Raw genomic sequence first — 27,517 nt, forward strand, 5'->3', positions numbered from 1 at the left:
ACTATATATTAGACTACTGAAGCTGATCATACAGATCATTATTGTAACGACCCCGCGTTACTGTTTTAGGAGGGAGTGTGTGTTTAACTGTAAATAGTTGCATTATGGGAGATAATGTTAAATGTGTGTGTAACCACTGGGGGCACTTAAGGGGAAAATGGTAGGGTGACCGTGTCTTCCAGTAGGTTGAGGAGAGTCTAAGAGTGCTAAGACAAGCTAGGAAGGCTGTTTGGCTATAAGCGCAGGTTCTGGAAGACATGGGGTTCTCGAACCGAGAGCATAATTCCCCTTGTGCTGGTGTTCGAATAAATCCTTCGTTATGAACGCTGTCTCCGCGTTTTTGTTCGCCCCATCCAAGCCCACGGTGCTGCGCGTCACATATTATTTATTAAGACATTCGGATGTTTTTAAAAACCAGCGCTAAGTAGTCATGTGTCATCCATGATTGTTTTAAACTTTGAAAACTTAATCTGAATGTGAAATAACTACTTCTATAGCATAGCTCTACGAAAGAGTGACGTATTCCGTTGTTGTACTTTGAGAAATGAACCCGAACGGGGGAAAATTCCACATTCCATCTCCACAGAGCAAATAATGAGCTCTCTGTTCTGCAGCACCTTGAAAATTGAGCCTGGTATGAATAGTTAACGCATTTCTGAATTCTCTACCAGCTGAGCTACCTTCTTACCCCTGCTCTGCTGCCTGTTGTACGACGACGGACTCACTGCGTGCTTTAGTTTCTTCGAGAAAATAATATTAAGACTTCTGGAATACCGTAAAACTCTGAACCTGGAATACGGAACCATTACAAATGACATTTATAATAATGTCGCCCGTACTCAGGTGGACTTCCAAAATAATTACAATATTGCCACGTTACACTCGTGGAGCACCTGAGTTCTGTATTCTGTGTGTTGCACGTTGAACGTGGAATTATTCCACATTTCGCTCCCAGTAAATTACCACTCGTGGGCCAAATAAAAACGGGAAAATTATATGTGGGAGCGCGACAAAAAAAATACAGTGAGGGGGTGTGCCGCGACGAAGGGCTGCCCGGCGCGAGGCGTTCCCGCCTGCGGGTGTCTCTCGCGCCGACTCGCTCGCGTCACGGAGCGCCGCTCCTTCGCTCAAAGCGGGGCTCGGACGCCGCGCGCACACGCCGATCAACTCAGTGGATGGACCCCCCCCGCAGCTGCGCCTGCACGGTAATACCCGTTCCTTACCCACCTCGTCCATCCGAAAAAAGTGGAGGGGGGGTGTCGCGAGGGAGCAGACGTGTTAATTTCGACCGGAGGATGCCAAACAAAAGCATAACTTTTACTCATGTGTCATCTTTAACTTCCGCTTTCCGTAGTTTTTGAGCACTTATAAATAGGTTCCTAAGCCTAAGGTCTGTCCTGCAGTTCCTGCTACTAGACAGCGCATCGAGTCGGTCGGTGTGTAAGTAGATGTTCATGTTCCGTGAAGGATCGCGGTCGCTCCCGTCTGGAAAGATTCTGTACGTGCTGTTCTTTCTGCAAAAAAAAAAAAACTAATAATGTGATCAACTGAAATATATGTAAATCAACGTATGTACAGCATTTTCTTTTGGATTGTTTTACAAGTTGATGATCTGGGTCGCCAAGTGCCAGGGGTTCCGTACCCTCGACAGTCAAGCGTTCAGTTCTGCGGGTAAACGCCGGGGACTGTTCTGACACGGCTGTGGGGAAGGAGCCTTGGCTTTGGTTAATTTATTCAGTTATGGAAAGAGATTGGAGCGCAGAACGGCGAGTCCCGGGCACTATTTAAAACAAAAACAACCCCCCCAAAAAAAACTGTCCGCTTAGTGCGTAAAGGGATTTGAACGCACACCGAGTCCTTGGTAGTCTGGTTAATAACACTGTCCAGTAGTACATAATGGTAGAGACCGCGTTTAACACAAACCACTGAGCCATGGGTGGGCTATTTAAAACCCTTTTCAGTGTATGAGGTGGTTTGAACATAGTGAGTTTTGGGTTGTCCATTTAGGCTTATTTCATGCAAAAAGTGGGAAAAGGCATGTGAACAGGGATACAGTGATCATCGGGGTAATCTGTTTAAAAATTTTGGTCTAGTCAGTCCATAGCAAGAGCAAAGGGATTCAAACACAGTGAGTGGGGGTACTATCTAGTTCATTAGTCACTGATGTTACAAAGTGTAGGTCAAAGGCCTTATAATTCGATCTGGTGTGCAGTAGTGTTCTGTGTTATGAATCAGTAAACCTTTAATAGATTAGGCTGCAAAGGAATGATGAATAAGTGCTTTTTAAATCACACCACTTTGCCACATTTTCCTCCTCCAAGTTCTTTCTCTTGTTAAAGATTGTTTTATTTGGCTGTGACATGCTGAGGTGTGTCAAATACAAGGAGTGACCGGGCAAGGAACAGCAGCAGATGAATTTACCCTAGGTTTTCTTGGATACCTTTTTTCTACAATTATTAAATAGTACTAACCAAATAATGATACTAAAATGGCTTTTCCTTAATGAAGAACTATTGTGAGTCAATCAAAAGTTAAGAACACAGACAATTTAAAATCAAACCTGTAGCATAAAGCTCTCAGATTTTCGTTACTCATTTAAATTTAATCCCAGAGCACCCAGAGTTCAAATTCTTATTCACAAACAGTATTCTCTCAGGCTTCTCTCCCTCCAAAAGAAAATGTAAATATAAAGAAAACCATCACACTCCTGTCTGTACTTTTAAAGTCCTTATTCCTCTGAACTGGCCACACCTGGTCCTTGTTTGCTTCTAAGGATCCAACATCAGGTGCGGCAATGAGTCAAGCAGGGAATGGGTGTTGCCATGTTCCTGCCTCCTTTAATCGGCATACCTTAATTTATCAACTCTCTTTATCCAAATTTTTGGAAGAACTGGAATAATAAATTTAGAATACCCAATTTTCGATTTACAGAACAAAAATCAGTATAATGAAGTTTAACATGTCCAAAAAAAGGTGAAATGTGAGTGAAGAAAAAGCGCAGTAGGTGAGACGTTTGCATCCAGATCTGTCCGTCTGTTGGTGTGTAGTTTAAGAGAGTAGGGCATTACGGGAAATATTTGAAATTCCACAGGTGTGTCTGCCAACCATTTTGGATTTGATATTTAACTGAATGATTGTAGACACAGTAGCACAATTAGCAGAAAAAGTTTAGATCATAGGGGGCGCGGTGGTGCAGTGGGTTGGACCGGGTTCTGCTCTCCGATGGGTCCGGGGTTCGAGTCCTGCTTGTGGTGTCTTGCGACAGACTAGCGTCCTGTCCTGGGTGTGTCCCCTCCTCCTCCAGCCTTTCGCCCTGTGTTGCCGGGTTAAGGTTAGGCTCCGGCTCCCCGCGACCGCATATGGGACAAGTAGTTTCAGATGGTGTGTGAGTTTAGGTCATTACCTTTTGGTGATGTATGTGTATTTTAGCAACAGTGTGCAGTTTTATAAAGTTGTTCGCAATAAGCGCAATGTGCTCAGTGGATCCCTGCATGGTTTATAAAAATGGGAATTACTTTGGAGCAGTAACTGTACAAATGTGTTTTATATCAAGTTGAACTCATGGGTGTATATAGGTGTTTTACAGTGTTCTTGTGATATTTGGTAAACTGGTTTGGGGCTTTTGAATTTAAAATACTGAGAAATAGGCTTTTGGTATCCAAAATTTTCAAGAGGTTGAAGGTGTTTTTTTCCTTGAAGGAATTCACAAGTTTAAAATGTTACCATGGTAACAAATCTACTGTGCTTCCTATAACTTGAAAGACATAAGAGAGATACTTGGTGTTTGGAATAAAAAAAGGTTAAAGCAGCACACACACACAGATTTTCAGTGCAGCCATGGCCTTGTCTTCTAGCACACAAAACTTCTTCTCCCACAGTTTCCTGATTTTCAGTCCACACACACCCCAAAGTCTGCTCTTGGTCCACGAACAGGCACTGATAAAAAAATTTGGAGTCTTGTGAAACTTCTCTCTTTTTATCACTCAAGCACAGTCTTTAAAGTAAGTTTTGCTTTTCTGTACAACCAGGACTTACTTAAATCATAGCGTAACTTGTAGTTATGGTAATTTAGAAAGTAAAGCGCAGAAGTTGAGACACCATACGGTGTGTGGCAGTGAGCAGGATTTAGCACTGCAGGAAGCTTGAAGTTTAATTAAGGATCCCAGCTTGTAAAGCTCAAGACTGCTGGTTAAAGCTCTGTTGCAGTGCCCTTAAGACAGGTACTTAGTTCTCCACTCAGTTATCCACCTGTATGAAAGGTCTAAATTATAGGCTGCTTTGGGTAAAAACAACTGTGAAAAAATAAAATGTTAATATCTACAGATTTCCTATGGTCTGACTGAAGTCATTTATGATGGTAAATGGACAGCAACACTGGCTTGTTATCAAGGCTGTCTTTTATGAATAACTGCTTGTCCAATGCAGGGACATGGTGCTCAGGAGTCTATCCTGGAATCATAGGGTCTGAGACAGGATAATCCCTGGATGGAGGGGCAAACCATCATAGTGAAATCACACACAAAGGGTAAAAAAAAAACTGAAACCTTAGGGTCCATCTCCCGAACCAATCATAAATGTAGTCGTTTCAGTTAATTGTCTTTGAAAAAATAATGTTTTCAACACCATTTTGAAAATGTAAGAGTATTTATGAACGTAACCTATTTTAGAGATAAACATTAATTTTAAAATATATATTATCATGTTTGTCACTAGGGGGTGCAGTGGCGCAGTGGGTTGGACCGCAGTCCTACTCTCCGGTGGGTCTGGGGTTCGAGTCCCGCTTGGGGTGCCTTGTGATGGACTGGCGTCCCGTCCTGGGTGCGTCCCCTTCCCCCTCCGGCCTTACGCCCTGTGTTACCGGGTAGGCTCCGGTTCCCCGTGACCCCGTAGGGGACAAGCGGTTCTGAAAATGTGTGTGTGTGTGTGTGTGTGTTTGTCACTAAAAATATCATTACTGGAATGCATTTGGGTTCAAAATATCTATAATTAAATGAGTATAGGTTTTTAAAAATACGCTTCATGCTTTTCTCCAAAGCAGCTTAGTTATTTGCCCATTTATACAACTGGGTAATTTTACTGGAGCAATTTCGAGTACCTAGCTCATGGGTACTACAGCTGGAGGTGAGATTCAAACCAGCAACCTTCAGATCCAAAGAATGCAGCTCTAACTACTACTCTACCTTTGCCCCATATATTTTTTTTACAGCAGCTCAAATTTACAGTATTGTTAAATGTGTTATAATACACAAATACAGTAAAACTCAAAGTATAAACAATGAAAATATTTTAACTGAAATTATGGTGGGACATGCGGCTTCAGACGTGTGTGTGTGTGTGTGTGTGTGTGTGTGTGTGTGTGTGTGTGTAAAATTATGGTCTCTGGACATTTTTCTTGTTACTGTTACGTTAGAGCTTCTCCTAGTTACTTCCATGACACCCCATCAAGAAGTGGAGATTGAAGGTGAAGACAAGATGAGTGGATGTTTTGTGTTTAATACCTTAAAAATGTAAGAGTTTTCTCTATAACCCTTTCAGTACCACGGGCTCTCATTAGTGTAACAGGACCTCATTGGAACTCTTCAGCAAGTTAAAATAAAATGATTTTTCAATATTTTGCTGGCAACACTTCTGCTGAATCACAACAGGTGTGACCACTGTGAGCGAAAACGCTCAGGATTATCATTGTCGTAATTGACAGCTTTCTCGCCAGGTTTGGTTTGAAGCTCATGAGACAGACCCCTTCGGATCTCTGGGGCCCTAGGAGTGTTGCTGGTGCTTTTGTCATTGGGAAGATTGATTAATTAATTCTACGTTTTGGTGCAATGCAGCTTGAATCCTTGTCAAAGCCTATGGCTCTCCTTATGAAATTATGGATATAAACAGATTATTCCCTGCTTCAGTGTGAACCTTGGCGCTGCGCCCATTTACTATGGGAGGATGTGGACACATTTGGAAGTGCAAGTCGAAGGGCAAGATTGTGCTGTCGCTCTTGCAGCTGCGTAGCGATAATAAGCAACGTAAGAAAATTTGGCTTTAAGGCACATAGGGTTTGCGTGAAATCCTATGGAAGATTTCCAGTTTGGGATGGGTTCTCCAACGAGAGATGCGTGTAAATGAGACATTCCAGAAAATGATAGACGACTTCAGGGTTGAGTTGCACCGCATTGAGTCAGTCGGTGTGTCGATTGGGCTGTGTAGCTGTCCTCTGCGTCGCCTCTCTCCATGGCACCCCTACTGTGTCTTTTTGAACTTCTCTTCACCCCAAATGCACTGGCCGCACCAGCTGCTCTCCATTCCTCTCAACGCTGCCGGAAGTGGAGTCAACGCTGTCCAACGGGCTACTTAAGCCTGTCAAGGGTCTTTTAGTTTTAATTACATATACAGCCCCCCCCCCCGCCTGCAGCCTTTCTCCCCACTCTGGTTCGAGTGTTTTTTTCCGCTGAATAAAAGGTTCTTGAAAGTGAACAAAATGTCCCATGAATTGCGCTGAAGTTCAGTCACACTTGAGGTTTGAATCCAAACGAGAAAAGCATTTCCTCTCTTACATGCGGATGTTTGACTGCTCGTGTGTGAGTATATGAAGAAATAAAAGAGAAATGAACATCGACACCATAGTAATTAATATGGTGAGACACTTGCCGGTATGAGAGTTTTAGTTCTGCAGCCAAGCTCCTCACATGTGGCGTAAAAATGTTTCTTTTTTTTTTTTTTTATTTTTCAGAAGATGTGTGAGAACAAGTATAGAGATGAAAAATCCACTGCCAAACAGTGCTTTTTTTTACTACCTCTTCAGGACCTCGGGAAGCAAAACTAGCTGTGTTTGTCATCGCAGCAGAGACGCAACACAATTCCTGGACACACAAGGTCAAAGTCCAAGCTGCTAAATAGAGAGGATTTTCTTGCTATTCTCACATTTCTAGAAAAAGACTATGAATAAGGCTGAGATACAGTTAATAAGCTTGTGACTTGACCTCCTCCTCGCTTTGCATTGTCAGGACTTTTCTTTTTCTCAAATGGTTTCCATTTATCATGTTTCCTTATCTTCCTTTAGTCTCAGCACAGATTGATCACCACACATATTTTAGGTTATTGTTTTAAAACAGCATTCCAGTATTTGTTTGTTGTGTTTCGATTCAAATTCAAGACCCTGGTTATTGTCTATAAGTGCATCAATAGAACTGCTCTCGGCTATTTACAAGACTTGATGAACCGCTACACCTCAGCCAGACCCCTTCGCTCGTCTGCTTCTGCTCGCTGGTGGTCCCGCGCACAAAAGGTAAAGCACGGAGGTTCTCGGTTCTGGCTCCGTTGTGGTGGAACGATCTTCCCCTGTCACTCAGAACTGCGAAAACTCTGTCTACATTCAAGAAGGGTCTGAAAACTCACCTTTTCCAGACCCATTTTGCCCAAGATCTCTTCAGCTCATGTACAGTGTAAATGTTCATGCACCGTAACTTCATGAGCATCCCTAGATAAAGCCTTTGTTCAGCCACTACTCTAGCATTGTATTTGCTTATTTGTGTAGCTTATAATATTTTAAAAAAAAAATTGGTAGGAGGGTATCAGGATTTGTCTATCCTGTGTTTTATGCACCTACTTGAACGATGAACATCGGTGCAGCAAGTGGTGGGTAACAAACTAGGTTTACTTGAGTCACATGTCTGCAGCTATGTCTCTTTCTCTTAATTGTACTTTTACTGAGATGTACATTGCTTTGGATAAAAGCGTCTGATAAATGTAAATGTTTCCCTATAAATTGTCCATTTTTTATGCTTTTCTCCAGAGTAACTTATAGTGCAAAGTTATTGACCCATTTATACAGCAGGGCATTTTCTACTGGAGTAGTGTAGGGTAAGTACCGTGATCAAATCTACTACAGGAGCAAATGGGGTTCAAAACTGTAACCTTTCCAAGTCCATGGGCAGTACCTCCAGCCAATAGGTGCTGACCACACAGGCTTTCAAGTGTTTTGGCCCTTGGTTTTGGGAGGCTTGGGGTGAGTCTGTGGCTCATCCTGAGAAAAAACAAAGGCCGTGTTATGAATTTGCCCTCTTTATTTATCTGAGGCATTGGGCTGGTGACCAGGTTGGTATTCTTGTGTCATCCCACTACAAGCATTAGTGTTCCAGGAACTCACTGCACCTGCAGCGAGTAAGGATTCGAGCCACGGCCTTTGGAATTGAAATACTTTAAGGACCGACCCAGGTTCAAATCCCAGTTCCTGCTGTAGTACCATTGGTCAAGGTACCTTCTCTGAATTAGTGCAACTTGAAAATTCAGTAACATCAGTAAAAATTACCTGACTGTATACATGGTGGGGGCGCGGTGGCGCAGTGGGTTGGGCCGGGTCCTGCTCTCCGGTGGGTCTGGGGGTCGAGTCCCGCTTGGGGTGCCTTGTGACAGACTGGCGTCCCGTTCTGGGCGTGTCCCCTCCCCCTCCGGCCTTACGCCCTGTATTACCGGGTTAGGCTCCGGTTCCCTCGTGACCCCGTATGGGACAAGCGGTTCAGAAGATGTGTGTGTGTGTATACATGGGGGTGCGGTGGCGCAGTGGGTTGGACTGCAGTCCTGCTCTCCGGTAGGTTTGGGGTTCGAGTCCCGCTTGGGGTGCCTTGCGACGGACTGGCGTCCCGTCCTGGGTGTGTCCCCTCCCCCTCCGGCCTTACGCCCTGTATTACCGGGTTAGGCTCCGGTTCCCCGTGACCCCGTATGGGACAAGCGGTTCTGAAAATGTGTGTGTGTGTGTGTGTGTGTGTATACATGGTAGTTTATCCTCTCACCACTGCAAGTTGTTTTATTCATTTATAAGATGCTTTTCTCCACTGCAGCATTCTTCTCCGAGAACAATACAACAGTTCATCACATCAACAGAAGAGAGATCTGGATGCAGACACATGATTTTTGAGTGTAGTCAGTTTGTCACATATCACAGTATAAACCAGTGTACATTACATGAGTACCTGCATATAGAGTATTTTTCAGGATTTAAAAGATTCCATGGTACATGTTTATTGAGCACATAGGAGATCAGGGGAGAACTGAGTCTGAAAGAGATGTGTTTTTAGACTCTTCTTGAATGTTAAGAGAGAGTCAGCAGTTCTGAGAGAGATGGGAGGTTGTTCCACCACTTGTGTGTAAGACCACCAAGCAGCCATAGGTAGAAGAGCAAAGCAGTCCGGTTGGGGTGTAGCAAGTGACCAGGTCTTGTAGGTGTCAGGGAGCATATCGGTTGATGGTTTTGGTGGCCACAACCAGAGTGTTGAACTTGGTATGGGCAGCTCCAGAAAGCCAATGGGGAGATATGAGGAGGGGGATATGTGGGAGAACTTTGGCTTGTAAAACACAACATGCAAAGCACCGTTCTGTATCAGCAAATATTGCAGCAATCGCTTAAGCTTCCCAAGAGTGTGAGGTGACAGGCAACAAGAACGTAAATGGATGGATTGTTTATGCGGTGCGTTGTCCCTCCAGACTCTCTATGTCAAAGCAGCGCTGCAAACGGAGATAGAGACAGCCAAGGATTTCCTTTCATGTGCTTGAGCTGCTCAAGGTTTGGTGTCTGAGGCAGCCGGGCCTTTGATATCTGAGAAGCGTAAACCCTCGGAAAGGATCGACCGAACGATTCAAGTCAACATATGTGATGCCTTTGATGCCACTTCCGCTAAACCGCTGTTTCATAGCATTAAATACTGGTTGGTGTGTGGTCTACGCTGCTCGAGTTGGATCTGTCTCGGGAAATTGTGTGTATTTGTGTGTGTGTCTGCTCATGCATCTGTGTTTGAATCATAAACACACATTAACCCTGCAAATATCCTTTCGCACAAATAAAACACACGCACGTAATTAGAGATTGTCCCCACTTGTTACTGGGTGCTGTAGTGATGGCTTCTACTCCGATTCATTTGCATATGTAGTGAGTCGCCTGGATCAGTAGGAAATTAATGAGGACTGTGATGTGAATGAGGGTCCCAGTCTGTGAGGACTCTGCCCTGGAACCCCTTATGCCATGTCCCATGTATGACATGTTCAAGCTTACCAGGAAGTTCTCACCCCAAGATTCTACTTGTCAATCACACTGCGTTGGTTGGTTTGACCGGGCCTGGACCTGGACCCCCCTAGTGGGATGTTCTGAGTCACATCCACTCTCAAATAGGACCACAAGTCTGTTGATCTGGCAGGAATGTGGCCCATCTGGTATGCTAGTGTAACAGACTTTTACTCCATCTTTACATACATAATAACCACATTTCATATGACAAAATGCTTCTGAACTGCTGTGGACACATTTACATGTATTCATTTACCTGATGCTTGAGCAGTTGGAGGTTCTGGGCTTTCCGTGTGGATTTGGAACCTAAACAGAAGGAGGCTTGGTCCATGATCCAACCATGGAGACTCGCAATCACAACATTCAACATTGGTCATTTTCGTGAGGGACAGCAGGGTACAGATACTGTGCGATCCCCACCTTTAGATGTGCACATCTAAAATATGAGCTCCATCCTACTGGAAAAAAGACATGGCACCCTGAACAGGATCTCACTCTGATGGCATCTCTTTGTTTTCATTGAGAATTATCAGAACTCACTCGTTGCTTATTATTTGCTGTTTAAGTTTTGGCTCATAGAACTGTACCACAAGTTGTGGAACTCCCACTTTTTGTTTTTTCTTATTTCAGAAGCCAGGGGGAAAAAACACAAACTGCCTTAACCATGAAGGAAGACAATTAAAAATTTCTAGCACAGTAAAATGACACAGCATGAAGCTATTGTGGTACCAAGTGGGTGTTGTTGACCACAGGCATCTACAAGGAAAAACATCTGTCTAAATTTTTGAAAAATACCATGTGAAATGCATGAGGTTTTAGTGGGCTGATAAAAAAAAAAAAAAGAAATAATTTATAATTGAGTTTTGGTAAAACGAGTAAATTATATTCTATTTCATGTTATCTGGTGTGTATATATATATATTCGTCAGCCCATTAAAACTTTAAAAAAGGCTCTAAATTAAAGGCATATACATTACCTGTCATTTATTTAGGGCCGTTTTAGAACAAATTTATTGGATCCTTTCCTTCATAGGTAATGGAGAATTGCAGCAAGCGACAAAACAGTTTGTTCACCTGCCAAGGTCTTTCTTATCCCTGGCACACTGTTTTTGCTTATTCTGGAATATCTTATTGATTATTTTACCCTCTAATTTCTCAGTTTCACCTCCATTAAATGAATAACTTTTTACAATGAGTGAAGCTGTCCCACCTTATAATGAATTACTGTTGACCACTATACTTGGAATTATGGGTAATGTCAGAAAATTCCCATAAGTGATCATCAAGTGCTGTGGAATTGCATTATTTTTTGCTTTATCCAGTTACATGTGGTTGAGCTATATTTCAATTCCCTAATTTTTTTTGCATCTATTAAATAGAATTGTTAAGCTTTGTTTAATTGATGACTATCATATATAAATGACATATTAAATTACATTTTTGTCTCTTGTTTTGCTGGATTTTCCCTCCAACCTCTCTCTCTAAACCGAGACATGAGTGAATCAAATGCAGTCCCAGGCTGCAGCATATCTGCAGCTCACCTGTCCACTTTCCTGTGCGTCTTGGATGTTTGTGGGTCGCAGGTATCTGAAGAGGCAGGACGAGCCGAGTGCAAACGATGCCTGCGGTTCACGGCTGCCGTTCTTGTCGTCTCCGTCTCGTTCCGTAATCTTGGTTCAATAAAGACACGCTTTGTGTTTTGTTTGACATTTTCAGGGGTTACAATTGTAAAGGAATGTTGAAAATACCCACCAGTGTGAGCTGCTCTTACCCCCGAATTTCACAACTATGAAATATTCCTTTGTGGGACTTCACAGGAGCATCGTGGGAAACGTCTTGCTTTTCCCCAGGTTGCCATGCTTTCTGCAGAAGCATAACAGCCCCCGCTGATGCTGTCAGCCTGTCTTTCGCACCTTCCTCCACAGATCTGACCTTTGACACCGTCTAATTGACTCTCCAACCCCCAGGCTTTGGGCTGGTGCGTTAGCCGCATCTCCTTGGGTAACTTGTGTTTTCTGAATCTGATGTAGAGGAAGTGAAGGAACAGGGCTGGAAGCAGTAGGTTGCCTTCCCTGCAGAGGGTGCTGTGCTGGCAAAGGGCAGGGCTTTGAGGTGGGCAGCCACCCTGCGTGTGTGTCTGTAAGTAGTTCTGTGTGTGTGTGTGTGTGTGTGTGTGTGTGTGTCTGTATGTTTTGGGGGGGGTTCTCCCTGATAGGCAGTTAAACATGATACTGGCTTGGTGTGATTACAGTTTTTGGTGGGTGTTAATGGATTTGGAGAATGGGGTGGAGGGCTGGGGGGGGGGGGTGAACCGTTATGAATTCCCTCTTTGTCTCAAAGCAGCTTGTTTAGCCCAGCCTTTTGCACCATGTGTTCGTATGAGGAAGAGGCGGAGGAGGGGAGCTCCATTTCTCCTGGGACAAGGACGGGGGACGGGGGGGTGAAAGGAGTTCTCAAGTGCGCTGGTTTGTTCCCCATAAGAAGAGAGGGAGCGAGCCAGACAGGCAGTGCAGGATCAGCGGGATAGAGCAGGGAGTGGAGAGGAAGTACGTGCCATCATCCAGGTTGGGTTTAGGAGTGAGAGCTCACAGTCTGCAGTTAACCACCCTGGATCCGTGTCACCAGTTCGCTTCTCCTCGGGACCATCCCAGAGCTCAGCGCTCCACATCACTGAGGTGAGTAACACTGTGGTGTGCCATCTGGGAGCCGCGAAGTACAACCCAGCTTTTGATGTCATTATGGTCTTAAAAGGAGTGGTCAGTGACTAATGTGCAGTGCAGCTTGCTGAGGAAGCTGGCGGGGGAGGACATTGTGGACGCCTGGTTCCCTTGATCTGTTCCAGAAACGGAGGTAGCTGTCTGTCAGAACAGGTGTCTTGGCACTAGATGCTCGTGGGCCAGTGAGATCTCATGTATCTCAAGTAAGTCACCGCAGTTTGTCGACGAGCTCCCGGGGAGTTAACTGGCAGCAGCCGACTAAATGCCTGGAGGACGCAGTCCAAGACTTTTCTTTTTCCACCGGGGATTCGCGGAGAAAATGGATCCAGATGGCAGGTGGGGGGTTTCTATGCATTTTGCTGTGTATCACGTTGCTGCTCCATTCAAACCAAGAAGATCCAAGTAGGTCTGCAGAACCATGTGGACACATTAGAGAAGCAGGATGACTTTTAAAATATTTAAAGAATAGAAGTTCTTAGCTATTATATCCAATGGGGTTTGAGCTGGTATCAATAATAACTGCCTTGACTTGTTCTGAGCACAACCTTCTCTTACAGCTGCATTCCAGTTATTTTTATATATATATAGATGTTTTAACAGGTGCTCCACAACATGTATATGCGCAATGAGTGATTTGTAATTGTGTGTTTGCCATGCATGCTTTATTCCAAGGCCTGCCTTTGATTTGTTTGCATTCCAAGGTGATCAATTGCTCATGGGCAAAAAAAGGCTTTGATTATGCCTAAAAAAAGAACTGCATGAAATCTCTTGTTTTTAATTCATGTTCCTAAACAGTATCTTTTGTTGATACTAATGAGGTTCAGTTTCAGACATACAGGCATCTTGGCTTAAAAAAATGTAAGAATTCATATCTTTGTGGGTCAGAGCTCTCTTAGATTATTTATATTTTATAAGGCATTTTATATGTTCTATCCAGCACACTTAGGGAATTACAGTGAATATAAGGTAGCCCAGTTCCAGTTAGTATTCCATATAGTCTGGTGTAGTTTTGAGAAAAGTAAAATTTGCCTTGCCTTTTTAATTTTTCATCCATTGTCACAAAAAGGAGAAAAATATAATGCAGATTAATTTTGGATGCAAGTGACACAGAGGGTAGTGCTCAGTAAGTGTGAAGTTTACATGTTCTCCACGTGTTTGCATGTCTTTCCTCCAGGTGCTCCAGTTTATTCCAGAGTCCAAAAATATGTGTTTCAGGTTAACTGGGAAGTGTGTGCGTGTGTGTGCGCGTGCGTGTGTGTGGCTATCTTAATGGACTTGGGTCCCATCCATTGTGTACCCTGACTTGCCTTGCAACCCTTGCTTCTAAGATAGCTTCTCCATAACCCTAACTTGGACATGCGGTTCATGATAGCAAGTTAGACACTCATTTTGGGTGCTTTCACCAATGAAAACATCTTAGTTTTTTCCACTTCTTAATTCCCATGAAGTTCATTTTGGCTTTCTCAAAACTTGAATTTACAAAGGAAAGGAATCTCCTCTGGCTTAGGAGAGTCCAGAAAGTGCCTATTTTCAGGCAGTTGTTTCTTTTTGTGTATTTATTTTTTTCAACAGTCATTCCACAGTCACGGCAGCTAAATTCTCAGTCAAGTCAGCCTCCGAGTCCTGTGACATAGCAGCTGTCGCTCTTTGTCACTTCCCCATCATAATGGGAACAGCAATGGCAACTCTTTTACACTGATGCAGGAGGGTAAATTTGTAGTTGCAGGAGGGCAGTTTGTGAAAAATTGGGGCATCTGGATGACTAAGGTGTTTTACTCTCACAGTGTTCGGCGGGGGCGGTATACGAGTCAGTGTTGTGGAAGATTCAGCAATGAACCGGATCATCTGTGCATGAGAACAGTGATCATTGCACGCAGTCATGCTCTGAAGGCATAATGACATACACAACGAAATCAACTGTATACTTACACAGGGAAGCATATAATCAACACGCACCATTGCTTAGCGCTCATGCTCACCTGAATGCATTCCTTAATGAAAGAGGAGCGTTTACACAGAATTACTTCTTCGTCTGACTCTAGCATGAATTCACTCCAGTAATCAACAGGTGGTGAAGGCACATATTTAAATGAAGACAGTTATTTCAGATGATTATTATCCACAGATCTAGTCAATGCCACGGTTGGTTATATGGCCTCCAGTAAAAAGGTAGGTTTGAGGGACTGCTGTGTGGTTAGGGGTTTGAAGGTGACTACAGGGTGGGGTGGTTGGTGCACGGATCTTATCATATGACCTTCCCAGAAACAGAAGTATGGAAAGATTTCCCAACCACGTGGCAATTGAATCCAATAGGGGGCTGACGCTGCACTTGTTTTTACTTTCTCCTATTTTGGTCAAGTTACCCGCACAGTTGTGATGTAAGTAACCCTGTTGTGTGTACTGTCAGCTCTCAGACCAATTAAAGGACATCTGTTTTTCATTTTGGGTGCTCTGTGTTAAACTTATTTTATAAATTGTGCTCCTAATAATTTAATGAGTAATTTCTTTAAGTTTTTTTACATCTGATATTGGAGATTGTGATGGCGCAGGGGGTTCAGCCGGTGCCCGCTGTGTGGCGAGTTCTTGGTTTCAAGCCCTGCTTAGGGTGCCCTGCGTTGGACTGGCATCCCGTCCTGGGTATGACCCCTCCCGCTTCGGCCTTGCGCTCTGTGCCGCTGGGTGGGCTCTGGCTCCCTGCGACCCCGCTCGAGACAAGCAGTTGTTGACAGTAGATGGATGGATGAACATTTGATGTGATAACTATTTTAAGCATTTTTTTCATGATTCATCTTCATATTTTGCTTTTCTTGATTTTCTTCTGTACTTTGACACTTTGATGCATTCTCTTAATATCGGTATACGTGCTCATATACTACTTCAAATATAGATGTGTTTATTGGGACCTCTGGTCCAGAGTATCCAAAAATTAGTTAATCAGTGTTACATGTGGTAGCTTATTCCAGTATTAGGCAGGATGAGAGACAGCTATTTGTAGATGTGCAGTGAAATTTAGGTTTTTAAAGGATTGCATATTGATGTTTGCATATTGTTGAATAAGTTTTGCATGTTGCTAAATCAAATCCCTTTATGGACACCTTTTTTTTTTTTTTTTTGAAGAGCTTGCAATACAGCTGCACTGTGATGAGGCTTAGTTCTTTACTCACTGTCTGAAGCTAATACTCAAGATCATATTTTCATGTTAAGTTCCATGTTGCGACATTGGCGGCAGTTTCCGCATATACACAGCATACAGTGAAATGTATGAATAAAAACGTTGCATGTGAAACTGTATTTTTTCTAATACTCTGTTTCACTGATTTCCATAGCCAGTTTAAAACAGGTGAGGGAATGGTCAGTTGCAACTGGAATATACCATGGAAAAACACAGATGGTTCACGACAGTTTGGTATTATTCTGTTTGGATTTTTTGGTGCACTCTTCTGGGGATTTTACAATGGCATGTTGATTTCATCCAAGAGGCTTTCCTGGACTGGTTTTATTTGACACGTAGTTGTGGGGCTGTTGAATTATTCACAGCTGCTCTACCCTTGTGACTCAGTTCATTTGCAGCTCAAGGCAATCTTGCACTTGTAATAAGCTCAGGTCAGAACTGAGAGAGCACAAAACAAAAGCTGCCAATTTGTAAAGTTGTTTCATGACAAATGGAATATCAGTCTCGGTCATTAGAGCACGTGGTGGTGAACAAGACAGTAAGCACAAAAGAAGCAGAAGAGAGAGCCCTAGGTTTGCGCTGGTTGTTACTAAGGTGCTCTGACCACAAGGCCATTAAGGCAGTTGACCTCAGAGCAGAGCGATGAGGCTTTGGGTGGCAGATTGTAAAAGATATGGACACCCACAGGGGTGTTGAGTTCCCCTTTCTGGGGTCTCAGAATGGATTGTGACATGTGTGCAACATCATCATTCCTCCTGGTTCCTTCTGGAGAAAATCGTAAAAGCATCTGCATGGCTTTTGTTCAATTCCTAACTTGCTGTTATTATAGTAAAGGATTTAACATTTTTAATAGAGGCTTAAAAATAACTGTTCTGTGCAATTTTTATTTTTACCCTTGGTCCCTCTTTTCGTAACAGCCAACTGTGAAATGTGTCATCATGGATCACACACACACACACACACACACACACGCACACACACAGTCTGAAGCCGCTTGTCCCAAGCGGGGTCATGGTGAACCGGAGCCTAACCCAGCAACGCAGGGTGCAAGGCTGGAGGGGGAAAGGACACACCCAAGATGGGACACCAGTCCGCCGCAAGGCACCCCAAGCAGGACTCGAACCCCAGAGCCACCAGAGAGCAGGACTCGACCAAGCCCGCTGCACCACTGCACCCCCCCCCCCATCATGGATCATTTTGATTGTATTAACCTTGTACTGTTCTCCAAGTTGCTCTTAATAAAAATGTTTTCTAAATGAAAAACTAATAATTTCTTCACTGGCTTTCTAGCACAAGCTTTTTCTAGTGTTTTTGTTTTCAGAGACACTAACGCCCATTCCAGCATTCCAGTTGCTGTTGAGTCTCCACTATCCCTGTCCAGCGGGACAGAACTTCATCTATGATCTATGACCCTTGAGCTTCTGCCAGCAGCAAGGACAAGCGAGCACACACTGCAGGCTTTGCTGTACCACTGGCTAACTGAGTTCTGAGGCTAAAAAGGACATTGGGCCTTCACCGGTCACTGACGAACAGATGGGCAGACATTTGTGGAGTAATTTCACACCAAGATCAAATCTAGCACTTCTTCCTTCCCCTCCTTCCCTGAGCATGGCAACGGTTTACACTGTTCTCTCACATCGGTCTTCTGATGGTGTCACTTGGCACTTGCATCCCTTGGGAGGCTGAGACAAGGGGCATTGCTACAGGAATGGTTTGGAGTCAAGCCTTGTTACCATTTCCTCATATCATGTTGATGACATTGTCCTTCTGGAATACGTCCAGTGTGTTGCACCTTACTGAGCAACAGGATGTACCAACAAGTTCAAGAGCAGGTTCAAGAGTTCTTAGCTTCAGTATGAACCTACTTCTGATGGGGGTTGTTATCACACACTTGTTTCATATCACAACAATGAAAGCTGCTTTTCTGTTGTTTTGACTAATGTCTCTTCCTCCTTGAATTCATAACTGTGGTTTTATTGTTCCACACTGTCAACCCTTACTCCTCAGGTACATAGAGTTCACTATCTGATTGGCTGTTAGTGTTACAACAAGAGTTAAATTTTTGACATATTTGACAAGGAAGGTCCTTTTGGTGCTTTCTTTGTTGGGAAGGACCTGGGTAATTACCTTGGCCTGACTTTATGAAGGAGTAAAGGTGATTTTCAGCAGGGTTTTGCTGTATAGATGCCAAATCATAGAGGCGCCCTCTGTTGCAGCACACAAATTTATGTCTGAATGTGCCAGCTATTTCCACATGAAATGTCTTAATGAAACGTCATTGTGTTATCCTGTGTAATTTCTCAGTCTTATCAAAACCTCTAGTTTATTATTAGCCTTTCACATACATCACCAGCATGCTATACTACCTTAATAGTACCTTATTTTTTGTCTAAATATACATGTTCAGGAGGGTGTGGTGGCGCAGTGGGTTGGACCACGGTCCTGCTCTCCGGTGGGTCTGGGGTTCAAGTCTCGCTTGGGGTGCCTTGCAACAGACTGGCGTCCCCTCCTGGGTGTGTCCCCTCCCCTTCTGGCCATATGCCCTGTGTTGCCGGGTAGGCTCCGGTTCCCCGCGACCCTGTATGGGACAAGCGGTTCAGAAAATGTGTGTGTGTGAGCTTCCTATATTTTCACACCCAACCTTCATCTTTCCTTTTTCCACCCTGTGTCAGTTCCAGACCCAGCATGCCTCAGAAAGGATGGAGCCCGTAGGGCATGTGAGACCACCACTCTGTTCTCGCCTGGCCCCCTGGGTCCCACATTTGGACTGGTTCAGCTTGCCCAGCTCTCAGAGCTCACAGTAGTGGTGGGCAGGACAACGAAGTCTGGCCAAAATGCTTGGACGGAGATCCCAGTTGCACCTGGTACTGTTGAACTCACTGACATGCGGGCTGGAGATCTGCGTGGCAGCAGGGATCACCTATGTGCCTCCGCTCCTGCTGAAGGCGGGGGTAGAGGAACGGTACATGACCATGGTCTTAGGTAAAACTGTAATTACCGCCCTCAGTAGGCCTGTTACACTGTAAAAGTTGTGATAATGGAGTCTTCCCCATACCTGCAAGGAATTATTGATTTTGTGATAGACCTCTTTATTTTTTGCACACCATATCTGAGGTGTCAAGAAGCATAGTGAAAGATGCTCAGAGGTCTCAAATTTCAATCTCACCTCCTGTTGTATCACCATATAGCTAGGTGCTTACACTAAATTGCTCCAGTAGAAAATCCCAAGTTGTATAAATGGGTAAAAAATTGTGACTTACTTTACTGCAAAACAACTTCTAAAGTTATTAGCTAAATGAATAAATTTGAAATATGCCAAGTTAAGTCAGTGCAATCTACTCAAAGATCATTAACTGGAGTGTCCATCTGTGGCGGCTTAAGATGAGCTGACTCTCATGTACAGTACGGCCTCATCCATGACGTCAGTGGGGTTTTGCTTCTTCGTGACAGGGATGGAAGACAAAGGGCAGTGATAAAGCAGTTAAAGTTTGTTTCACAGAGGTACGATGCATATGTAGTGCATCTCACACACAGTGAAGTTGTCTACAGCATGAAGAACAGTATGAGAAACGCAGTGAAGCGGGATGTGAGCTTCCAAGTGTCTGTTGGACAAGATGTCATATGTGTACTTAGTTTTCTCACCTGGCCTGTCTGATACACCTCTCTCCTCCAGGTATCGGGCCGGTTCTAGGCCTGCTCTTCATCCCGCTGATTGGCTCAGCTAGTGATCGCTGCACCAGCAGATATGGCCGCCGTCGACCCTTCATCTGGCTACTGTCGTTGGGTGTGCTGCTCTCCCTCCTCATCATTCCCCATGCTGATGTCTTGGCCACCCACTGGGGTAGGGGAGGGCACCCCCTGCAGGTGGGCGTTCTCATCCTGGGTGTGGCTCTGCTGGACTTCTGCGGCCAGGTTTGCTTCACGCCGCTGGAGGCGCTGCTCTCGGACTTGTATGGCAGCGAGGAGGAGGAGGCATGCAGCCAGGCCTTCGCTATGTTCTCTTTCATGGTGAGCCTAGGCGGCTGTGTGGGATACTTGCTACCGGCACTCGACTGGAGCAGTGGCCCGCTGTCGCTCTACCTGGGTGGCCAAGAGGAGTGTCTCTTCACCCTGCTCATCCTTATCTTCGTTCCCAGTGTCCTAATCACCATGAAGGTATCTGAGGAGCCATCCCATGGTGCACTCTTGCTCGCCCCAGAGCGCAGCTCCCTGGAGGTGGTGTATTCCTGCTTCCCCTCGCGCCGGTGCTGGGCACGCCTGTGGCGACCCAGCCTGCCACCTTGCCTCCTGCGCACCTGCTGGTCATTAACGCCCACTGTCTACCGCAGCTATTACCAGGTGCCACGTGTCATGCGCCAGCTCTGTGCAGCACAACTCTGCAGCTGGATGGCTGTCATGTCGTTCATGCTTTTCTACACAGACTTTGTTGGGGAGGGGCTCTACGAGGGGGTGCCCAGTGCAGCCCCTGGGACAGTTTCCAGGCAGCGCTATGAAGAAGGTGAGTTGGTCCTGTTACCTCCTGAGACCCAATTCTTCATGTTCACACAAGCTCCCCACCCTCATCTACATCGCCTCAACAACAGTTTGAGTGTTTCTTTCTGTCCCAGTAAATCTTAAGCAAGTTGTGATTTCAACTGTGTCTGTGATGCAATGAAAAACAGTTTGTAAGTGTGTCTGTGCGTGTGTGCGTGCGTGCGTGCGTGCGTGCGTAGATATATATGTATATATATGTATATGTAAGGGGGATGCTGTGGCGTGGCAGGTTTGGCCATTGCCCACCGTGTGGCGGGTCTGGGGTTCGAGCCCTGCTTAGGGTGCCTTGCGACGGACTGGCCTTGCGCCCTGTGTTGCCGGGTAAGACTCCGGCTCACCGCAACCCCCGTTTAGGATAAGCGGTTGTAGATATTGGTTGGTTGGTGTATATATATGTATTTTATGCATTAGGGTTATTATTACATTATTATCACAGGTATTTTATTCACTTTCTGCTATGTCTTCTACTCTGCAAAGCATGCCAATGCTGTGTGCTGTAACTGCATTCATGTACGCACTTCCTGCTTCCTACTTCCTGTCACATTGGAAATCTCAGCCAGTCACAGAATCTATTGTAGGAGATCTAGTCTTACACCTTATGTAGCAAATTCACTATTAACTTTTAGGAATATACTGTATAGACATGGAAATTTTAACCTGAGGATAAAAATCATGTAACAGTAACCCTCTCAGGGACCAAGTAATAAAAAATTTGTACCAGCTGATGCTTATTTGAAACAACTGCCTGGAGAGAGTTAATACACCTACCCTATCATAAATTAAGTGTTTCTCTTATGGTTTGGGAGTTGGCACTTGAAGTACTTTCCTGCACAATTTATGGTAACAGTTTTAATAATTTGGATAAGTGCTAAAATAAAATTATTTATGTTACAAATATTATAACATATGTTGGTGTCACCACTGTCATACATTAAAATGTAGTGTATTTGGTTAATTTTTAATTTTATGTGACATGTATGGGAACTGTTTTTTTTTCCCTCCCTAAGAAATAATGTTAATTCTATCTTCATAGAAAAGGACTTTGCCTAATGGTGATTTCATGGAATGAATTAACCCCCATTAGGCGAGGGATGGATGAATCTCTGTTGTTTATTGCTGAGATGGAAGCCGCCAGCTGCCCAGTGAGCACTGTTGCTAGAGAATGCATTAAAAGGTTTGTGTACGTAGCAGTTAAATGGTCTGCAGGGGCACCCCAGATGAGACGGAGGGCGGGAGGAAGGGCAGATGCTGGTGCAGACGAACAGAGGTCATTGTCTAAAGTATTGGAAAGCAGTTCTCCTTCTGCTGAGGAGTTTTTAATGGCAGCCCTTAAAGTCTTGTGTGCTTGTTCTGGCTTTCAGCCATTCCAGCTGACACCATCTTGCAGACTCCTTCTCTCTTATACTTACACACATACGCACACACACACACACACACACACACACACACACACACTGCATCAATATAACATATACATACACACAATAATGCCAAGATCATCCTGTGTCTCTTGGCACGTGTACGTTACATCACCAGGAAATCCACGTACGAAAAAATGTACCCCAGCAAATCTCAGGAAAGTTATGTTTCCTTGCAGCTAAAATAAAATCTGTACTTTATGGTTTCCGTATTGTTTTCCCAAGTCTATATTTTGTAGCAGCAAATCTTTTAGAGTGCACATTTGCTTATATTTGGCTAAATTTTACTGGGATTTTCTCCTCGTCTGCTGCCTCTCTTCAAGCTCTCAACACACTAATGTTCTTCTGAACCTTGTCTTCATGTCTACTCTCCCTACCTGTTTTGTTCAGTCTTGGTGGCCTTTCTCAGCAATAGTGAAATTACTCATGTTTAATGTCTTTTCTCCGGCCAACATGACCTGGAAAACATTCACTTTGAACATGACCCAAAGTGTCTTTGAATCAGAAGCATCATCCAAGCGAAGAATCAGACTGGCAGTTCTCGTCATGAAGAATGCTTAAGCTCAAGTCTTCGGCGGCAACACAAGGGAGGTTTCCTAGTCCACCCCACACTTATTTTTGATTGATACTTTCTGTCTCAATGCAGACGACAGAGGACGAAAACAACAGCGTTGTCAGATGCACGTCTCTGAATAGGTCTGTTCTTTTGGTTGTCGGACAGTCTAAATGTGGACTTCCTCCCTGTTGTTGGCATGAGCCAAGTGGTGTCTGGCTCCAAAGCTGCAGCCTTCGCAAAACACGTGCCGCATCACTGCTGTCCAGAAATGGCTCTTTTTACTGGTTTAATATTGCCAGAGTTCACTGTTTGCTGACTTTTCTGGGGGGTTTTTTTGTCTGTTTTGTCCTTTTTCAGCAATAATATTCCCTCAAATAGATCTTAAACCAGTTTACATGCTATATCAAAAGATTCTATCATTCCAGTTGCTTTTTAAAGATTGCCTTATGTTTTTACACACATAATTGTGGATCTATGTGATTGCACACACAGATGGAGAAAAAAGCCTGCGACTCTTTAAAGATGAAAGCATCTGCAAAATGTTGTGGTTCAGAGGGAGAGAAGACAGAATGGTGGCTACAGACTTACAGGCGTAACCAGAGCAGGACAGATCATTGCATTACTTTCTTCTGTCACCTTTCTTTTCTCTCTTTTGCTATTTTGTCACCTGGGAAGAAAAGCATGGAACTCCTGCTGTGATTAATTTGACCCACAGCATGAGCTCCAGCTTGGGCAGCATTCTGATCAGCACATTGTAGTGCCTCGAAAATGACTGTGCGAGACTGAGAACTGGAGCAACCATTGACGTAATCTGCGTGCTCTTTGTGGCTCAACCATTTTACCAGCTAGACAAGTGGCCATTTGGGAAGATGAGGCTGAATGTAGCCCAATGGGTTGTCTTCTTCTGCCCCTTCCTTAATCCAAGGGCATGCACATAGCACCAGTGATCTTCCTTCTCTTTTCCGACCACTTTTTTTCCTTAGCAATTCCACCGTGAATTGAATTTCAGTCTTTCTTGCAATCGATTTGCACATTCTCAGAGTTGGAGTTGCTAAGTTGTAGTCTTTTCTCTAAGCTCCTAATTCTTTCCATGATGCGCTGGAGTTGTTCTCTCTGCATCCCAAGTTGTTGTTTCAGCTCATAAGCAATGGCGGCACGTAGGCAGCATTCCAGAATGTCGAAGAATGCTTTGTGTTTTTGGTTTTGAGAGGTTGACAGTTCAAGCTAGTATTTAGCAGTCCTTCAATCATCCAGCTTTTATAACTAAAAAGCAGAGGCATAGAAATGGAATTCTGCTATTGGATGGGATATAAAATATTGGATAGGTTAACATTATAACTGTAACGTAAAGTAAATGCAGGAAAACTTAGGGTGGTTGTAAAAATTAGTTAAACATATTACCTGGTTCCACCAGGTTTTTTAGCGCATTTTTCGTTGGATACAGTGATGTGATTCTGCGTTTCTCTTATTCCATGTTTTTTTTGCAGTATGTCAGTGTGCTTTTCTCTTTTTTTTTACCCTCCAGGGGTCCGTATGGGGAGTCTGGGCCTGTTTCTACAGTGTGCCACCTCTACCATCTTTTCCTTGGGAATGAGTCGGCTTGTGCACCGCTTTGGCTCCCGCTGTGTCTACCTGGGCAGTGTAGTGAGCTTCACCATATGCACCCTGGTCATCTGCTTGTCCAAGAGCATTGTGCTGGTCACCACCATGTCAGCCCTCACCGGTTTCTCCTACGCCACTTTGCAGATGCTCCCCTATGCCCTCACCTGCCACTACCACAAGGAGCAGGAGGTGGGCCTGGCAATCGTCTCACTGCCTTTTCTACATCCAGTTATCTGCACCCAGCCTCATTCTCATGCACTCCCTCTCATCTATTTATTCTCATTTCCCCTGATCTTTCTGTCACTTGTTCTGAATTGGACGTGGTGGAAGATCAGCGTAGCTAATGTCAAAGTTGCAGTTACAGTACAGAGATGTTAATGTCCTCATAGTCAAAAATTGCTGATATTGTTGACTGCCTTTTTCAGAGACACATGCCAAAAAAGAAAACCAAAAATTTGCATAGCAATGGGGTCACAATCATACAGGAGCCAGCACATCTGGACACTGAGGAAGTGGACGAATTCCAGCTTCAAAAACTGAGCACAGGGTATAAGTATAGCTACACCCAGTTAAACGACTATAATGGATCAACGAGAGGATCCCCCATGCCTGATGACCAAGTGAAACGTGGTGTGGGTCTGGACTTTGCCATCCTAGACAGCACATTCCTCCTGTCACAAGTCTTCCCCACACTCTTCATGGGCATGATCGTCCAGTTCACAGAGTCTGTCACCACATACATCGCCTGCTCAAGCCTCATTGGCTTTGTAGCAATCTACATGGCCAACCATGTTGTCTTTGATCAGAAGGACTTCAAAGGCTAAGCAAATTGGATATCAGCAACTGGACACCAGCATTCTTTGTGTTCCCTCCTTGGTTAGCCAGCAATGCAAGCCATTCTTTGGCAAAAGGTAGTTTATTTATTGAGATATGTTGATTGTCTTTTGTGTTTCAATCCTTGATTGTCTACCTACATTTAGATTACATTTATTCATTTAGCAGATGCTTTTCTCCTAAGCGACATACATCTCAGAGAAAATACAATTTGTTCATTACCTAAAGCTCATTTGAGATTAACAGTATGATAAGTGCCACTTTGTGAAGGGTATCTGTGCATATGAAAGTTCTCCAGGTGCTGTCCTTATACCCTTGTACTTGAGCTTGCTTCTGCATGACCAGGTGTGACGCAGTAGCTATATAGAAATGGCTTGTCTAGATGTGAGCGTGATCTTCCAGGATCTCTCAAAAATCCATTAAGAAACAAGTCAGCCATTGAAATGTGATTTGGGCCTTAATCACCTATGAGAATGCCATAGTTTACCCTATCATACACATTCAAAGTGTAATGATCCAAAACCATCAGTCTTGTTCCCGAACAAGAAAAACTGTTTTACATTTACATTTATTCATTTAGCAGATGCTTTTCTCCAACGTGACATACATCTCATACATCTCATAGTTTTCTGGCTGATTGTTGCTGTACCATTTCGCTCTAGCACAATGGAACAGCACCGGGTCACAGCAACATACACCAAGCAAGGGCAAAAGTTTACAATATTTAACAGGTATGATCATGTAGCACCGTCTGAGAAGCTCAGAAGTCTGTCCAGACATTCAGGACTTTGGGTGTTAAGTGTTGTGCAAATGAAATGTTATTTTTTTCCAGCAGAACAACATTAAACACTTTAGTCATCCACATATTCACAGAGGAGACTTCAGCTGTAGACCATCAAAATTAAATACATTTCCTTTTTCCAGTATGTATAGTCAGCCTGAGCACTGAGAAACTGAGCAAAGATGGTTTTCAAAAACTAAAAAAATGAAATAAAAGCAGTGATAATGCTGTAGAGCACTAAGCAAGTAAACCAGCTAATATCTAAGGGAAGCAAGACAGAAAATCTCAGCCAAAATCAATAGAAGAAATGTAAATACAGATCTGGGGGCCCAAGGACCAGTAGCTGCCCATCCATCCTTCATAAAAAAAGAGAATCTCTGTTGTGGTTTAAGAAAATAGAGGGGGACAAACCATAGGGATGACATTAATCTCTAAAAGACCAGTCAAGGTCCTTTTCCATTTTCTCTCAAAACATAAAAAGAACAGGCACAAGCACTTATTAAAACAACATATAATGCAGAGATCATACTCCAGAACTACTTGCTTCAATGAGCTTTTTTCAACTTTTTTTAATTATGTCCATAGTCTCCTCCTCGGCTAATAATGATGCATGTAAGAAATGGTCATAATTATTTTGGGAGTCTGTATTGGGCAAATCAAAATTATTGCTTATCTGAAACTTTTTATCACTTGATCTGAAAAAAATTAATTTATCCATCACCCCTTAAGATACTCTGCTCCAGAGTCCCCTTTGACAGAGCACTATGGGGGATCTGGGGTAAGGGCCATAATGAGGAGACCATAATGATAGTCCAGTGGAGATCCCCAGATATTTTTTAACTGGTAAACTGTGCCTCTCTCTGAATTTATAAGTCAACATGGTTCCTTGTAATTTGAATGCTTTAGATTTCCATGAGAAAATAACATGGCTTTATATTTGTATGTAAAGACATACATCAGTGTCCCTGTGGGAATTCTCCATGACCTGTTTTGGAGAGGTCATATTTGTGCCTGTACTGCTTTATGATGGCGATAAAGGGTGGAAAGTGCCCTTTTATGGGAAACCTTCACATGCCCTACAGTGCTCATAGTATCACTCAAAACACTTAACACGTAATTTAAACAATGGGATTTTTAAACAGCATTATTTATCCTATAAGGGCAAGTGCAGCTGAGTCAAGTCTGACTCATAGTGGCCATTTACATGGTTTTCATAGGAAGGAAGGGTGTGGATATAGTTTACCATAGCCTTCTTTTGCCTGTGTCTTTTGGGTTGCAAGCACAGGGAGAACATGGGAACACCCACACTGGATTTGAACCTATGCACAAACAGGCAGCCTGGGAACTGTGAGGCACCAGCATTACTTGCTGTGCCCCCATAGACTATACCCTCAACTTTTTCAATTCAGGTGTAAAATGCCCAGTGGAATATAATTTATTCCCATACACTTTTATATTTAAAGTATTTATATATTTATATATGATGGGGATTGTAGATTTAGATGGGTTTGTCAGGAATCACATCTTTTCACTCTTAGCTACATAAAGTCTCTGCTCACAGACTCTTGGGCATGTAACTGTGTCTGAGTATTTTTTAAAGTGCTCATATTCACAATATTGTAGCACCACTCCCTTAAAGGTCATTTCAGCTTTACGTAATAAATATTCATATTTAAGTTCATTTGTTGTCTAACATCAACAGCCAGACATTGTGTAGTCCAACAAGTGGCTGAAGAAATAGTTTTGTAAATATGTATTTATTTATTTTTCTAAATCATGAGCTCATATTCCAAGGTTTTTTTTTCCTTTTCTGTTTTCACAGTATCAGTGCAAAATGTGTTTTGATTTGGTTTAAA

The 27,517-nt window shown here is 43.6% G+C and overlaps 1 protein-coding gene across 2 annotated transcripts; it reads left to right on the top strand.

Moving 5' to 3' along the window:
- The first annotated feature begins 1,110 nt into the window (after nucleotides 1-1,110).
- On the top strand, nucleotides 1,111-27,441 carry LOC108931635 (solute carrier family 45 member 3-like). 2 transcript variants are annotated; one of them, XM_018747552.2, is made up of 5 exons: nucleotides 1,111-1,205; nucleotides 18,610-18,919; nucleotides 19,611-20,435; nucleotides 23,970-24,235; nucleotides 24,472-27,441. In XM_018747552.2, the coding sequence occupies exons 2-5, from the start codon at nucleotides 18,772-18,774 to the stop codon at nucleotides 24,868-24,870; spliced, it is 1,638 nt and encodes a 545-aa protein (XP_018603068.2). In that variant the 5' UTR covers nucleotides 1,111-1,205; nucleotides 18,610-18,771; the 3' UTR covers nucleotides 24,871-27,441. The 2 variants fall into 2 exon arrangements, with proteins under 2 accessions (XP_018603068.2, XP_018603069.2); XM_018747553.2 differs by having other exon boundaries at nucleotides 1,191-1,205; nucleotides 18,616-18,919.
- The last annotated feature ends 76 nt before the right edge of the window (nucleotides 27,442-27,517 follow it).

The sequence above is a fragment of the Scleropages formosus genome, chromosome 2 (genome assembly GCF_900964775.1).
Source record: "Scleropages formosus chromosome 2, fSclFor1.1, whole genome shotgun sequence".
Classification (NCBI taxonomy): domain Eukaryota; kingdom Metazoa; phylum Chordata; class Actinopteri; order Osteoglossiformes; family Osteoglossidae; genus Scleropages; species Scleropages formosus.

Bases quoted from the DNA above. Each gene is read 5' to 3' on its own strand.
- LOC108931635 (XM_018747552.2), top strand. From the start codon at position 18,772: ATGCTTGGACGGAGATCCCAGTTGCACCTGGTACTGTTGAACTCACTG. The intron at 18,920-19,610 runs GTAAAACTGTAA...TCTCTCCTCCAG, and splicing joins GTACATGACCATGGTCTTAG to GTATCGGGCCGGTTCTAGGC. The intron at 20,436-23,969 runs GTGAGTTGGTCC...TTTACCCTCCAG, and splicing joins CAGGCAGCGCTATGAAGAAG to GGGTCCGTATGGGGAGTCTG.